Source organism: Nomascus leucogenys, chromosome 3, assembly GCF_006542625.1.
Source record: "Nomascus leucogenys isolate Asia chromosome 3, Asia_NLE_v1, whole genome shotgun sequence".
Taxonomy (NCBI): Eukaryota; Metazoa; Chordata; class Mammalia; order Primates; family Hylobatidae; genus Nomascus; species Nomascus leucogenys.
The window spans coordinates 94,641,769-94,657,648 of record NC_044383.1 but is presented as its reverse complement, the minus strand read 5'-3'; the positions used below and the strand labels follow the sequence as shown (position 1 = coordinate 94,657,648).

The 15,880-nt window shown below is 43.6% G+C and overlaps 1 protein-coding gene across 2 annotated transcripts in view; it reads left to right on the top strand.

The window, feature by feature from the left end:
* Positions 1-288: 288 nt before the first annotated feature.
* Positions 289-15,880, top strand: part of SNX3 (sorting nexin 3) — a 50,069-nt gene continuing 34,477 nt past the window's right edge. For both annotated transcript variants that reach the window (XM_012506059.2, XM_003278926.4), the window contains exon 1: positions 289-794. In XM_012506059.2, the coding sequence (XP_012361513.1) occupies positions 633-794 (162 nt within the window). In that variant the 5' untranslated portion in view covers positions 289-632. The remainder of the gene's footprint in view (positions 795-15,880) is intronic.

Below are 15,880 nucleotides of genomic sequence, written 5' to 3'. Positions count from 1 at the left end.
TTTGCTTAACCCTCTCCAGAAAGGCATTTTCAGGGGTTCACAGTGAGACAGTGCGCAGGTTGGCACAGAGTTAGTAGGTGCAGTTTTGTTTCGATTTGCGGGCAAATCTCTAAGATCTCTCCGTTTAACTTTCGCCCGCAATTCCCAAAGCCGCTAAGGCCGTTTCCGGCGCTCTGCCCCGCCGCAGGCCGAGGCTGGCGCAGAGAGACAGGAAGCGCCAGCTCTGGGCGTCTGGGTCCTCGCCACCTCGGCCGCAGCCCCGCGGCGGCGCGCTCGCGGTGCATTGTGGGCGCTGTAGTCCGGCCGGAACCTGTTTGCGACCGCGAGTCCCATGACACCGCTTCTCCTCACACCCCAGGCCGCAGTGCCCCTCCCCAGCCTCGGCCGGGCCTCCCGGGACCCGGGCGCGGCGTTCCAGCTAGTCAGCTGTTTCTCCCCTGGGCTTGGAGGCGGAAGCTTGAGGGGCGCGGGGAGGAGCTTCGCGTGCGGGGTGAACGCCCGCTCTACGTGCTCGTTCGCTTCGCGACCGCGGCGCGCGAGCCCCGTGTCCCCACGGCGGGCAGCAGCGGCGGCGTCGGCTGAACGCGGTGGGGGCGGAGGGAGCCCGCGGCGGCGGCAGCAGCTACAGCGAAATGGCGGAGACCGTGGCTGACACCCGGCGGCTGATCACCAAGCCGCAGAACCTGAATGACGCCTACGGGCCCCCCAGCAACTTCCTCGAGATCGATGTGAGCAACCCGCAGACGGTGGGGGTCGGCCGGGGCCGCTTCACCACTTACGAAATCAGGGTCAAGGTGAGGCCGTCTTTCCCCTCTCCCAAGAAACCCCTCCCGCTGGCTCTGGGCACCCCCTACTCGGCCCAGGAGTGGACCCCCGCGGGCAGCCACAGCCTCCCAGGCCGGGAGCCCCCTTGCAGAGGCGGGCCGGGGTCGTGAGTCAGGGCCCCTCTTCCTGTAGGGCTGGTGTGGGGGGGCTGCAGAGCGAGCCCGGCGCGCTGGCACTTGGAGAAGGTGCTCGAAGAGGAGGGCGTGGGTTGAGCGCCGCTTGCCCCTCCAGCAGCTGATCTGGGAATGACATTTGAGTTGGAAAGGGGTAGATCTTTCGAGAACACATCCCTTCACTGGGAAGGGAACGAGATGTTGACAGAGAAAAGGGGCTTGCGCAAAGTTAAAGCCTTTTCCCAGTTTTCTCTTCCTGGAGACTTCCCAGAGGTAGCAAGCCAACCCGGCTGCTCCAGGCCCTTCCCGAGCTGCTAAAGTAACCTGGGTTGTGCAGTCTTCTGAACGGGACTTAATGAAAGTTTACAGAAGCCTGACAATTTTTGATAGGGCTGAGCCAGACCAGAAGGGTGATTGGACATGGTTGACTTCAGCATTTTGGGCCACCGCCCTGCTAAAGGCTGAGGTGTGGTGTCACCTACCTCATAATCCAAAACTACAGTTGCTTTAAGAAAAGACTATTTAGGGATCTTGCTCTCTTAATTCGAGATTTGCACTTAACTGAATAAAGAAATCAACAGAAATAAAATATACCTAATTTCATAACTAGTATTTGTTTGGCAATAATTCAGATGATTTGGAAGATGTTAATTGAAAATAGTGCTTCACTTTCACTGTATAGTTCAGGATTAAAGAATTTGCCCATGTATGGAAGCATCTTTAAAAATTAATTACATTAATTTAAAGATGACAGCAAATTATTAAAAATTAAGTGTAAAGCGATTTTTCCTTTAATCAAAATTTATATGACAAGCTACTATTAACATTTAAGTGAAAAAATTTCTCATTAACTTATGCGCTTTGTGTCGTGAAAAACACAAACATAAAATTTACCATCCTAACTATTTTTAAGTGTACAGCTCAGTAGTATATTCACATTGTTGTGAAACTTAAGTATTTTTTAAAAATTATTCTTATGTAGTTAGCATTGATTTTTAAAAGTTAATCAAACTTTAAGATATGAAACGAATAGTTTAATGTTTCAAGCCACTGTTGTCTTCTTATGGATGTGTAAAATGTGAATCATAGGCCAGGTGCGGTGGTTCATGCCTGTAATCCCAGCACTTTGGGAGGCCGAGGTGGGCAGATCACCGAGGTCAGGAGTTCGACACCAGCCTGACCAGCATGGAGAAACCCCATCTCTACTAGAAATACAAAATTAGCTGGGTGTGGTGGCGCAAGCCTGTAATCCCAGCTACTCGGGAGGCTGAGGCGGGAGAATCTCTTGAACCGGGGAGGCAGAGTTTGCAGTGAGCCTAGATCGGGCCATTGCACTCCAGCCTGGGCAACAAGAGCGAAATCCCTTCTCTAAATAAATAAATAAAAATTGAATCATAGGCTATGTTGTCATAGGGAAACTGCAAAATCCAGGCTCCAGTACACCTGGGGAACTACATTCACATAAAAACCTAGTGGAAAAGTGAATGTTTTTCTAATTGTTTGTAATACATGACAGATGGTTCACTAAAAAGAACTTCCTCTTTTGCCCTATTCACTAGTATTTTCTTTTTTTTTTTCTTTCTTGTGCTAAAACAGAACTTGGTATTTTTGTTTCTAGACTTCCATAGCAGGTACTTCCTGTCACAAAATTGGATTGGAATCTCCTGCCTACACTTCCTCCGCTTACTTTGAGTTTATCTTGCTGAGTGCATTATATTAAATGGATTCTAGTATAATAATTTAATCCTTTTTTTTTTTTTAATATACCTAATACCTTAGCAAATAGCTGATGTGACACTTAAAAAGGGTTTTTGGGCCTGGCACAGTGGCCCACGCCTCTAGTCCCAGCACTTTGGGAGGCTGAGGCGGGTGGATCCCTTGAGCTCAGGAGTTTGAGACCAGCCTGGGCAACACGTTGAAACCCCTTCCCTACAAAAAAAGAAATTAGCTGGGCGTGGTGGGGCACATGCCTGAGGTCTCAGCTACTCCAGAGGCTGAGGTGGGAGGATCACTTGAGCCCAGGAGGTTAAGGCCGCAGAGAGCTATGATTAGGCCACTCTACTCAAGCCCGCATAACAGAATGAGACCTTATCTCAGGAGAGAGAGAAAAAAAAGGGTTTTGGTATAGTCATTTGCATGTTAAAGAAAATAATTTTTTTTTTTTTTTTTTTTTTTTTTGAGACGGAGTCTTGCTCTGTCCCCCAGGCTGGAGTGCCAGTGCAGTGGCGCTATTTTGGCTCACAGCAACCTCCGCCTCCCAGGTTCAAGTGATTCTCCTGCCTCAGCCTCCTGAGTAGCTGGGATTACAGGCATGCGCCACTACGCCTGGCTAATTTTTGTATTTTTAGTAGAGATGGGGTTTCACCGTGTTGGTCAGGCCGGTCTTGAACTCCTGACCTCGTGATCCACCTACCTTGGCCTCCCAAAGTGCTGGGATTACAGGCATGAGCCACCTCGCCCGGCCTGAAAATAATCTTTTTAAAGAATGATTAATGAGTCAGGGAACTAACAAATTATACACTTACTTTGGTTTGTATTTTTGTATAAACCGACTCACTGGGTGTTAATAGCTGTTAACAGTCATAAATGCCGGTGGCTATGTGAAAACCTAATTGAGTTTTTAATGCATGAAATGCCCTTGGATTTCTTTCTTTCTTTTTTTTTTTTTTTTTTTTTTTTTTTTTGAGATGGAGCCTTGCTCTGTCGCCAGGCTGGAGTGCAGTGGCGCGATCTCGGCTCACTGCAACCTCTGCCTCCCGAGTTCAAGCGATTCTCCTGCCTCAGCTGCCCAAGTACCTGGGACTACAGGCACGTACCACCACGCCCAGCTAATTTTTGTATTTTTAGTAGAGACGGGGTTTCACCATGTTGACCAGGATGGTCTCAATCCCTTGACCTCATGGTCAGCCTGCCTTGGCCTCCCAAAGTGCTGAGATTACAGGCTTAAGCCACCATGCCCGGCCTGGATTTCTTTTAGTATGTAATGTGTTAGCTTAAAACTAAGGACACCATATAGTAAGGAAATTAGGCCTTATTTGAGCAGCATATTATTTTTTAGAGTAATTATAGTCTTGCATTAAGGCAGAGTGGCTATGACATGAATAGTTTAATATTTTGTAATTTTTTTTTTTCTTGAGGTAAGAGTCTCGTTCTGTAGCCCAGGCTGGAACATAGTGGCATGATCGTGGCTCACTGCATTCTCAAACTCCAGGACTCAAGTGTTCCCCCCGCCTCAGCCTCCCAAGTAGCTAGGACTACAGGGTGCTACTATGCCTGGCCAATTTTTAATTTTTTGTCAGATGAGACTTGCTATGTTGCCTATGATGGTCTTGAACTCCTGGCCTCAAGTGACCCTCCCTCTCTCAGCCTCCCAAAGTGTTGGAATTACAGGCATGAGCCACCTCACCCAGCCCTGCAATTTTATTTATTATTCTCTAAACTGTTGCTGCTCTCCCTAACCCCTACTGACTACCTTTTGCTATTGAATTTGCTGTATGGAAAACCATTTTATGTTCCAGAATTTGGGCTTTTAAACTATCTTACAGTTACTGTCTCATTCTGGTCTTGAGAAAAATTTTCAGTTTTACAGGATCTGATTGAAATTACTCTAATTCACAGGGCAATTTTATCTGGATGGTGGCACTTAGAATGCAAGTTTCCCAATCTCCATTTATCTTTTGGTTTGAGGATAGTGTTTGAGACTATTAGGATCACTTGATTAGTATCTCTGGGCTTTTGAAAATAATTATACAGTGTTATGTTTTTAAAAATTGTTCTAATGGGTAGGTACAGCAGAGAGCACCATAAATGATTAAAGGTTTAGGAAAGTTCAAGGTCTAGAATTATTTAGGCATATTAAAGAGAAGGCTGAAAGTAAAATTCAGTCACTGTTTATGAAGTTTGTGCTGTAATATAACTTTAATATTCTGGAGATTTTTAAATTAATCAAGATCTATTTTACCTGGAGACCACTGTTGTGAACAGGAATGGAATTAGAATCTTTCTTGAGCTCTGACATAGTCCTCAGTTCAAAGAATAGATTTAACATTTCCTAGCTGGGTAAGGTACAAAATCAAAGCTCCACTTCCCCTCTGTGAAATAGGTGTGCTAATAATAGTACCTACCTCTTAGGACTAAATGGGATAAGGCACATGAATCTTTCTAGCACAGTGCCTGGCACATAATAAGCAGGCAAAATTTAGCTCCTTTCTAAAGATAGACATTTTCTAAATTAAACGTCAGTGATCAACTACATTTTCTGTGTGTTAATATGTAGTTGAGTTACTAAAATTGTTAGATTTTCTTATCAAGAAACCTGCTTGTCATGGAAGTATACCTTCATTAAGCAAGCATGGTATAAAAAGAAGCTATCTTATTTGGCACTTAACCAAGTAAACTTTGTGTATGTATTTATTTATTTTTTCGAGACAGGGTCTCCCTCTGTTTCTCAGCCTAGAGTGCAGTGGTGCAGTCACAGCTCACTGAAGCCTTGACCTCCCAGGCTCAAGTGATCCCCCAACCTCAGCCTCTCTAGTAGCTGAACTGGGACCACAGGCACATACCACCATGCCCAGCTAATTTTTAAATTATTTGTAGAGACGAGATCTCACTATGTTGCCCAGGCTGCTCTTGAACTCCTGGGCTCAAGTGATACTCCCACCTCAGCCTCCAAAACTGCTAGGATTATAGATATGAGCCACCACGCCAGGCTCCAAATAATCTTTTAAAGTTGAGCTTTATTAAAGCATAAAACTGAATAATAACGTTGGCTGATAAAAATTTTGACAAGATGCTAAATAAATGTAGCATCTTATCTTGACAGTGCTTGCCATTCTAAACTTATATATGTTTTTTCCTCTGGGTCAGTCATCTAATCTTAAATTAGGAGTCAGTATCCAGATTGGAAGCTGAGAAATAAATTTTAAAATCTTAGACTTATTTTTAGGAATTATAAACATGTATTATTGAAGGGCTAAAATATTAATAGTATTTCAAAGAATCGGGGGGTCGGGCACGGTGGCTCCTGTATGTAATCCCAGCACTTTGGGAGGCCACGGTGGGAGGACTACTTGAGCTCAGGCATTGCCAAACAGCCTGGGCAACGCAGTGAGACCCTGTCCCTGCAAAAATTTAAAAATTAGCCAGGCGTGGTGATGTGTGCCTGTAGTCCCAGCTATGTGGGAGGCTGAAGTGGGAGGATTTCTTGAGCCCAGGAGGAGGTCAACACTGCATTGAGCCACGATCACACCACTGCACTCTAGCCTGGGTGACACAGTGAGACCCTGCCTCTAAAAAAAGAAAAGAAAAAAAATTAGGGCATTTCGATGCCAAAGGACATCTGCAGAATCTATGTAGCTCTATCAATTGGCCAATGAGATGTTGTCTGTTACACATGTTGCTGCCAGCTATGGCTGACTTTTCCAGGATCTCCATCAAGGAGAAGCATGGTATTAGCAGTGAAGATTCTGTCCTTATCTAATCCATCACTTAAGAGAATGGAGAGTGGGGGAGGAAGACAGTGGCAATTTTAAAGTAGCCCTATTACATTGAGTTTTTAGGGATTCTGTTCTATTAAGGTATGCATCATTTGAGTATCTATTATGTGCAAGGCACTGTGCTGTATCTATAAAATTTAATCTTGAGATAACCAAGCAGAGTAGATAATATTCCTGTAGAAGCTGATCAACTGATCCTCATCTCTTGTCCTTTCCTCATTTTAACTCCAGTCCTGAAGTAGTATCTCCCAATTAAGCTGAGTTCTTTTGTATCCAGGCCTTTTGCACACACTTCCTCCTCTGTTAAGAACAGGCTTCCTTTAACAGCCTCATCTGGCTACTATCACTTATCCTGCAGGACTCAGCCTTAATGTCCCCTTTTTAAAGATTTTGCTGATCCCTTGACTCTGGACCAGATTTCCTTCCTGTGTGCCCTAGTAGCCTTGTTAGGATTAAATCTGTTTGCTTGTCTTTGGCTTCCTGTAAGTTCCTATGTCACCATTATAAGCTCTTAGAGGACAGAGACTGTCATAATCACCCTTACTCAATATCCAACACTGCTTGGCACATAGTGGACACTTAAAAATAAATGAAGTTTAGGAAAGTTAACTTCCCCAAGGTCACAGCTATTAAATGGTAAAACTGGGATTTGAACCTACATTTTCTGACCTTCAGAGCCCGTACTTTTTTTTGAGACAGGGTCTCACTCTGTTGCCCAAGCTAGAGTGCATGGTGGTGCAATCTCGGCTCATTGCAGCCTCGACCTCCTGGGCTCAGGCAACCCTCCCACCTTTGCCTCCTGAGTAATTGGGGCCACAGGAGCACGCCACTATGCCTGGCTAATTTTTTTTGTATTTGCAGAGACAGGGTTTCTCCATGTTGCCCGGGCTTGTCTCGGACAAGGTTTCACCATGGTTACCCAGAGCCTTCACAGAAAATTCTTATCACCTGAGGAGCCTTTGAAACCATTCAGGTTCTCTTTTACTGGGGTGGGGTTTGGGCAGTGGCGGTTTTTTTTTTTTTTTTCTTTGAGACGAATCTCGCTCTGTCACCCAGGCTGGAGTGAGGTGGCGTGATCTCGGCTCACTGCAAGTTCCACCTCCTGGGTTCACGCCATTCTCCTCCCTTAGCCTCCCGAGTAGCTGGGACTACAGGCACGCGCCACCACGCCCGGCTAATTTTTTTTGTATTTTCAGTAGAGATGATGTTTCACCGTGTTAGCCAGGATGGTCTCCATCTCCTGACCTCGTGATCCGCCCACCTCGGCCTCCCAAAGTGCTGGAATTACAGGCATGAGCCACCAAGCCCAGCTGGCAGTGGTGGTTTAAAAAGCATCCCAGTAAGGGCACTTATATGCAGCAAGGATTTCTCCTGCTGCTTATCATGCTGTCTGTCTCACTGAGACAGTAGAGAAGGAGGAGAAATATACATAGAACCACAATGGTTGGTAGCTTTGATGGGGTTAAAAAAAATAGATTCTAAAATAGTAAAACATAAAATGAATAGCAGATCTTGGCAACAGAGAGGAAAACCAGCGACATTTGTCAAAGATAGAAAACTTTTTGGAGGGGAGGCATTTAGGTATTAATTGAAAGCATACCAATCTCTACAGCTTAAGTTTTTGGGAGGAAGGGGAGATAACACACTACATTCAGTCAAGCCAGATCTTTTTGCCCTTGTCTTGCATCATCCATGTCTATATCCCTGTATAATAATCATGAAAGTAAGCCAGAAGTTAAAAAAAAAAAAAAAGACATATGTATTCATTTAAGAAAGGAAGTTTTTGGAGACAGGGTCTGGCTGTGTTGTCCAGGCTGGTCTTGAACTCCTGGGCTCAAGTGAGCCTCCTACCTCAGCCAAGTACCTGGGATTATTGTTGCATGCCATCAAACATGCCTCAAAAAAGGAATATTTATAAATATTGTCACTTTATGCCTGTAAAGGGGAAAATCTAAAAAAATGCTTTGAGCTATCCTGGTGATCACATGTAATAGACATTTTCCTCTCCTGCTCACCTTCATCATCATTCTTATCTCACCCCTTCCAAAAGTAGTAGACTGTTATTATTAGATACTTTGATGTTTGTACCATGTTATGCTGCTTTCATGTAAACAGAGCCAGCAATTTCTTGAACATCAGATAAGAAAGATGGTGTCCAAGAAAATCTTGGAACTGCTATTTTCTTTTTTCCAGAAGTTTATTCTTAGGGCTAGATGTGGTGGCTCATGCCTGTAATCCTAGCACTTTGGGAGGCTGAGGCGGGTGGATCCCTCGAGATCAGGAGTTCAAGACCAGCCTGACCGACACGGCAAAACCCTGTATCTACTAAAATACAAAAATTAGCCAGTGTGGTGGTGCATGCCTATAATCCCAGCTACTCAGGGGGCTGAGGCACAAAGATTACTTGAACCTTGGAGGCAGAGGTTGCGGTCAGTCGAGATTGCACCACTACATTCCATCCCGGGTGGCAGCGAGACTCTGTGCCAAAAAAAAAAAAGAGAGAAAAAGTTTATTCTTAAATGTGCATCAGGCTCCAAGACATTTCATCTTTTGCTTCCTAGAGTGGAAGCAGAAGATTTTATAGTAGGAAATACAGATATTTAAATAGGAATGGGATCAAGGGTCATCATTGCCTCGGGCACAGTGGTTTGTTTTTGGTTTTTGTTCTTGTTTTCCAGATTTCTCTCTTCTAAGTACTAACGAGGCCCAACCCTGCTTAGCTTCTGAGATCAGATGAGCAATTGGGTGCATTCAGGATACAATGGCCATAGACTTTTGCCAGATTTCTTAATTCCACCTATCCAGGGAACCCTTCCCTGTGGCCTTTGCTTTTAGCTCCTCAAGTTTTTTCTGCTCCTCTTTTTGTTTCTGCTTGAAATCCTTGTCTTCCTCGTACATCTCCTTGGCCTGTTTCTTGTCAGGGGCTTCTTGCCGTAGGTGCCTGTCAGGAAGCTGGACGTGGTGCCTGTCATCCCTTCCTTAGACCCAGCACAGGAAACTGGAACTGCAGTTTACTGTTTTGATTCCGTAGTTAAAAGACAAAGCTTTCAACCAAAGTTCTACTTTGTTTTTTGTTTTTTTGTTTTCTTTCTTTCTTTTTTTTTGAGACAGAGTCTCACTCTGTTGTCCAGGCTGGAGTGCAATGGTGCAGTCTCAGCTTACTGCATCCTCTGCCTCCCTGGTTCAAGCAATTCTCGTGCTTCAGCCTCCCAAGTAGCTGGGAGTATACAGGTCGTGCACTGCCGTGCCTGGCTAATTTTTGTATTTTTAGTAAAGATGGGGTTTCACCATGTTGCCTAGGCTGGTCTCGAACTCCTGGCCTCAAGTGATCTGCCCACTTCAGCCTCCCAAAATGCAGGCGTGAGCTACCGCGCCTGACCACTACTTCTTTAAAGAAACATTTAACTGACAACCTAGGAATTTGGAATGTGTTAGTAAAATGTGACGTTTGCTATAGCTTGCCAGAAAGGTTGTATCAAGTAGTATAGAGTTTGGGCTGTTCTCAGATAAAGAAGATAATTTTTTGGTTTTTTTTTTTTTTGGTTTTTTTCTCCACATAGAGAGGTTTCAGGTACAGTCCAGGGTTAGTACTGTGGCTTGACTATCAGCTTCTAACATCATATTCACTTTCTAGCCAAAGGGAAGGTTTATTTCTGCCCTTGAAGGACATAACCTGGAAGTTGTATTATTTCTGTTTCTGCCCCATTGCCATACTTAGCTACAAAAGAAGCTGGGAAATTTAACCAGGTGGCCATGTGAAGAAGGGAAGAGTAGACACTGTTCTTTGCTTTGCCACATTAACAAATGGTTGTGGTTGCCCCTTCTAGAATATGGCTTTAAGCTACACTGTGATCACCTCTTATTTCCTTTTTTTGCTAATGCCTGGAATTTCAGTTTAGAGTAAGTTCATTTGATTTGCAAGAAAAAAATTGTGCTTTCATTAGTTTGGAAGTCTTAAGTGAGTAAGTTTTGATTCTTTCATGATAATTAATTTTGTTAAGTTGAGAAAAAAGGCAAGCATGAAGACATAGCATATCTGATAGGGGTATACCTTGAGATTGGGCTAGAGATTCTAAAAATAGTTGATTAACCTTTTTTTTTTTCCTTCCAAGGCTGCTTAAAACTATATTGGTTTTACTTAGGACCACCATTGTAGTTGCTGACATTGAATGATGGAGTATATAATTTGAGCCACCGAAATAAATGAAGCCAGTGTCTCTTAGCAGAGAATCACTTAATCTCTTAGCAGAGAAGCAGAGAATTACTTAAAATAATTTTGTAAAGTTACTTTGTGTCCAGCAGTATTGGTATGGTCATTTGATAATTATTTGTTCTGTAAACTTTGATTTTATCACTGATGGAGCATTTCTTTTGGCTTTCCTAAAGTTATTTTAGCACCTGCCACCTGTAGCTTGTTTGCTTTTTGTTTTTTCTAGTCCTGCCCTTGTGGCATGAACTTCTCTGTTGTATAAGTCTCGTCCATATTGAGAAACAGAGGAGTCTCAAAGCCCCTCCTTGTGTCTGGTCTTGGTATCTCACCCCTCTCTTGTCTTGACTTTACTGGTTATCTTCAAGTGTAAACAAGTAGAGAAAAATCTTGTCAGCTGGGCATGTATGTGTATATCACCAGGTCTTGTCTTAAATTTACACCCAAAGATTCCCCCATGGTATATAACTGAGGACATTCTTAGGACACTGAGGAGTTTAGATAGAGCAGGGGTTGGCAAACTGTGGGCTTACCTTTTTTTATAAATAAAGTTTTATTGGAACACAGCATACCCATTTCTTCCCATATTATCTAAGACCACTTTTACTCTATAAGGGCAGAATTGAGTAGTAGAAACGGTATGTTTACTATCTTGCCCTTTAAGAAAAGGTTTGCCAATTTTATGTCTCTAGAGTTTGCTCATGTAACATTGAAATAATGGAAATCAAAAGGCACTTGGAGAATCTATTATCAAAACATGAGGCCGGGCATGGTGGCTCACTACTGTAATTCCAGCACTTTGGGAGTCTGAGGTGGGTGGATCACTTGAGGTCAGGAGTTCAAGACCAGCCTGACCAACATGGCAAAACCCTGTCTCTACTAGAAATACAAAAATTAGCCAGCTGTGGTGGTGTGCCCCTGTAGTCCCAGCTACTCAGGAACCTGAGGTGGGAGCATCACTTGAACCCTGGAGGCAGAGGTTACAGTGAGCCAAGATCACACCACTGCACTCCAGCCTGTGTGACAGAGTAGAACCCTGTCTCAAACCCTAAAAAATATCATGAGGCTATGGAAAAAACATTTAGGAAGCCAGTAGTAAACGACTGAGGAAATAGTCATTAAATATAACACTGTACATTCATCAAATAATATAGATCTTAATGCATAACCCTATTGTTGGGTGGTGAATGAAATATTAGATACCATTCTTTCCTCCTAGAGGCCCAGTTTTACATAGAAATTGTAGCTTTGTGTTGTCATCCCACTGATAATATTAAGGCCAGGCACAAGGTTTTTCAACTTTTGAAGTTTATTTTCTCACTCGAAACCTTCTACGTAAACTCTTTTGAATACCCACATAAAGGAAAGAAAGTTGGTGCTGATAAACTAGTGGGCAGCAGGTTCATGGTGGTTCAGGGTCGGTCAGCAAACCAGTGCTAACACTGAAGATGATGCCAAACAAAATTGACTGCAGTCAGTTCTAGCCAGGATCATGGTTTAGATATTTTCTAGCCAGAATTAATTAATTTGTTATTTTTTTCTTTTTTTGAGACAGAGTCTCGCTCTGTTGCCAGGCTGGAGTGCAGTGGTGCAATCTCAGCTCACTGCAACCTCCACTTCCTGGGTTCAAGCAATTCTCCTGCCTCAGCCTCCCAAGTAGCTGGGATTACAGGCTCGGGCCACCACGCCCAGCTAATTTTGGTATAATTAATTAATTTCTTATACAGTATCATCATTTAATGATTTGTGGGGTTTTGTGTGTGTGTGTGTTTTAAGAGACAGAATTTCACTATATTGCCCAGGTTGGTCTTGAACTCGTGAGCTCAAGCAATCCTCTTATCTGCCTCAGACTTCTGAGTAGCTGGTACTACAGATGTGAGCCATTACACCTGTCTTAATGTTTTGCGTTCTTACATGTTATCCCCCTATGTAATGTGGCAGTGTGCCATTGTATAAATAATTTTTAATAATATTTAAATTGGTATTGGTTGAACTGTTAACATAGGTAAGTCCTTTCTACAAACTGTCTGTCTAAAAGCTGGGTGTGGTGGTGCATACCTGTAGTCCCAGCTACTCAGGAGGTTGAGGCGGGAGAATCATTTGAGCCAAGGAGGTTGAGGCTGCAGTGAGCTATAATGGTACCACTGCACTCCAGCCTGGGTGACAGAGTGAGACCCTGTCTCAAAAAAAAGAAAGGAAGGAGTTAAGTTGAAAATTGAGAAACTGTGATACCAACTCTAAATGGGACAACATAGTAAATTGATAGAATTTCTGTCTTAGTTTAGAAGGCCAGATTATGTTGATATGCTTAAGTTGAGATAAATTGCAGTTTTAGAGCATTTTTGTTTAGACCTCAGGATATGATTCTTATCTATAATTGATATTTGCTCAGTTTTCTTCCCTCAAGACATCTGATCAATTGTTTTTTTTCTAACTAAATTTCTTTTTTAGGGTTGTTAACTTTAACTTGAGTAGCTCCTGTGGGTCAGTTGCTTTATTGAATACTTGGAATGCTAAGTTTAATAACACATGTTACTGCATTCAGTAAGTTCACAGCAGCCTGAAACAGGGCTAGATTTCTCTGATAAGTTTTCCCCAGAACTGTCTAATAAATGAACATTTATGAACTGTCTGCTATATTCCAGACATTGCTAGATGCTTGTTTAAGAGATGAATAAGATATGCCTAGCCTTTGGAAGCTTCCAAACTGGTGGTAAGGAGAGTGGGGAGAGGTAAATTCATAAAATATGCATAATGTGTAGTAGGAACCCAGGTCTGCCCTGAGGGGCCAGGAGTGTGTGAGGGCAAAAAGTGAGCCAGTAGTGTTCTAGGTAGGGGGAGCACCTGTCTCTTTTGTCCTTCACCGCCAACATCTGATGTCAATGATGTGCCAGAATCACACAGTAGTAATACTGGAGTGATTCCTTGTTACTCTCTGACTCAAACATTTTTCTCTATTTTTATTTATAATTTTATATATAATGTATAATTTGGTTTTAAAATTGTTATTCTAATTTTTATTTTTTAATAAATAAAGACAGGGTCTTGCTGTGTTGCCTAGGTTGGTTTTGAACTCCTGAGCTCAAGCAATCCTCCTGCCTCTGCCTCCCAAAGTGCTGGGATTACAGGCATGAGCCACCGCACCCGGCTATAATTTGTTTTAAGCATCTATGTTCAGGCAGTATGGTAGGCGCTTTCACTCTGTGTTTTTTCTGATGTAGTTTATTCTACTGCATTTTCTTACAAACTGTAATTACTCTTATTTCCAGTTAAAACAAATGATAGGCTGGGCATGGTGGCTCATGCCTATGATTTTAGCACTTTGGGAGGCAGAGGTGGGAAGATCACTTGAGCCCAGGCGTTCAAGACCAGCCTGGGAAACATGGGGAGGCTCAAACGTTGTTTTTCGTTTTTTGTTTTTTAATTAGCTGGGCGTGGTGACATGGGCTAGTAGTCCCAACTACTTAGGAGGCTGAGGTAGAAGGATCACTTGAGCTCAAGAGGTTGAGGCTACATTAAGCCATGGTCGTCCCACTGCACTCCAGCCTAGGAAACAGAGTGAGACCCGGTCACACTCAAAAAATAGATCCTAGATATTGACCACTTCATCATTCTTACTTAGCAATAATCATTTCCTGTTTCCTCCTGTCTTACTCCATTTTCACACTGCTATAAATTTACTACCCGAGACTGGGTAATTTGTAAAGGAAAGAGATTTAATTGACTCACAGTACTGCATAGCTGGGGAGGCCTCAGGAAACTTACAAGCACGGAAGGCAAAGAAGAAGCAAGTACCTGCTTCACAAGGCGCCAGGAAAGAGAAAGTGAGCAGAAAGAGCCCCTTATAAAACCGTCAGCTTGGCCGGGCGCGGTGGCTCACGCTTGTAATCCCAGCACTTTGGGAGGCCGAGGCGGGTGGATCACGAGGTCAGGAGATCAAGACCACGGTGAAACCCCATCTCTACTAAAAATACAAAAAATTGGTCGGGCGTGGTGGCGGGCGCCTGTAGTCCCAGCTACTCGGAGAGGCTGAGGCAGGAGAATGGCGTGAACCCGGGAGGCGGAGCTTGCAGTGAGCCGAGATCGCGCCACCGCACTCCAGCCTGGGTGAGAGAGCGAGACTCCGTCTCAAAAAAAAAAAAAAAAAAAAAAAAACCGTCAGCTTTCGCGAGAACTCACTCATTATCATGAGAAGAGCATAGGGGAACCGCCCCCATGATACGATCACCTGGGGGGTTACACATGGGGATTACAATTCAAGATGAGATTTGGGTAGGGACATACAGCCAAACCATATCACATCCTGACCATGCTTTATGATATAGCTAAGAAAGTCTACCTGCTCTTTTCCCGTGCTAAACTCTAATGATCTTTCCCGATTCCTCTTGCCAAAAGCTAATCCAGTGTGGACTTGAGCCTGTAGTCTTAGCTACTTGGGAGGCAGAGGTGGGAGGATCGTTTGAGGCCAGGAATTAGAATCTGCACTGAGTTATGATCTTGCCCCTGCACTCCAGCCTGGGCAACACAGCAAACTCTATCTCTGATGAGAATGCTGAGAACACATTCTATTCTATACTGAATTTGTGTTCCCAGGCAAAAGAATAAAAAAAATCAATACAATTTTAAGAAAAAAAGGGGGGGGCAGGAGATACAGTGTCTCACGCCTATAATCCCAGCACTTTGGGAGGCCAAGATGGGTGGATCACCAGAGATCAGGAGCCAACATGGTGAAACCCCATCTCTACTAAAAATACAAAACAACAACAAAAAAAAATTAGACAGGCGTGGTGGTGTGCACCTGTAATCCCAGCTAGTCAGGAGGCTGAGGCAGGAGAATCACTTGAACCTGGGAGGCAGAGGTTGCAGTGAGCCGAGATTGCACCACTGTAGTCTAGCCAGGGCAACAGAGCATGACCCTATCTCAAAAAAAAAAAAGGAACGCCTAAAGCTCTTTTAAGAATTTCTTACTTAGAGCCCTTAGAAATAACACCACACATCTACAACCATCTGATCCTCGACAAACCTGGCAAAAAACAAGCAGTAGGGAAAGGATTCCCTATTTAATAAATGGTGCTGGGAAAACTGGCTAGCCGTATGCAGAAAACTGAAACTGGACCCCTTCCTTACACCTTATACAAAAATTAACTCAGATGGATTAAAGACTTAAACGTAAAACCTAAAACCATAAAAACCCTAGAAGAAAACCTAGGCAATACCATTCAGGACATAGGCATGGGCAA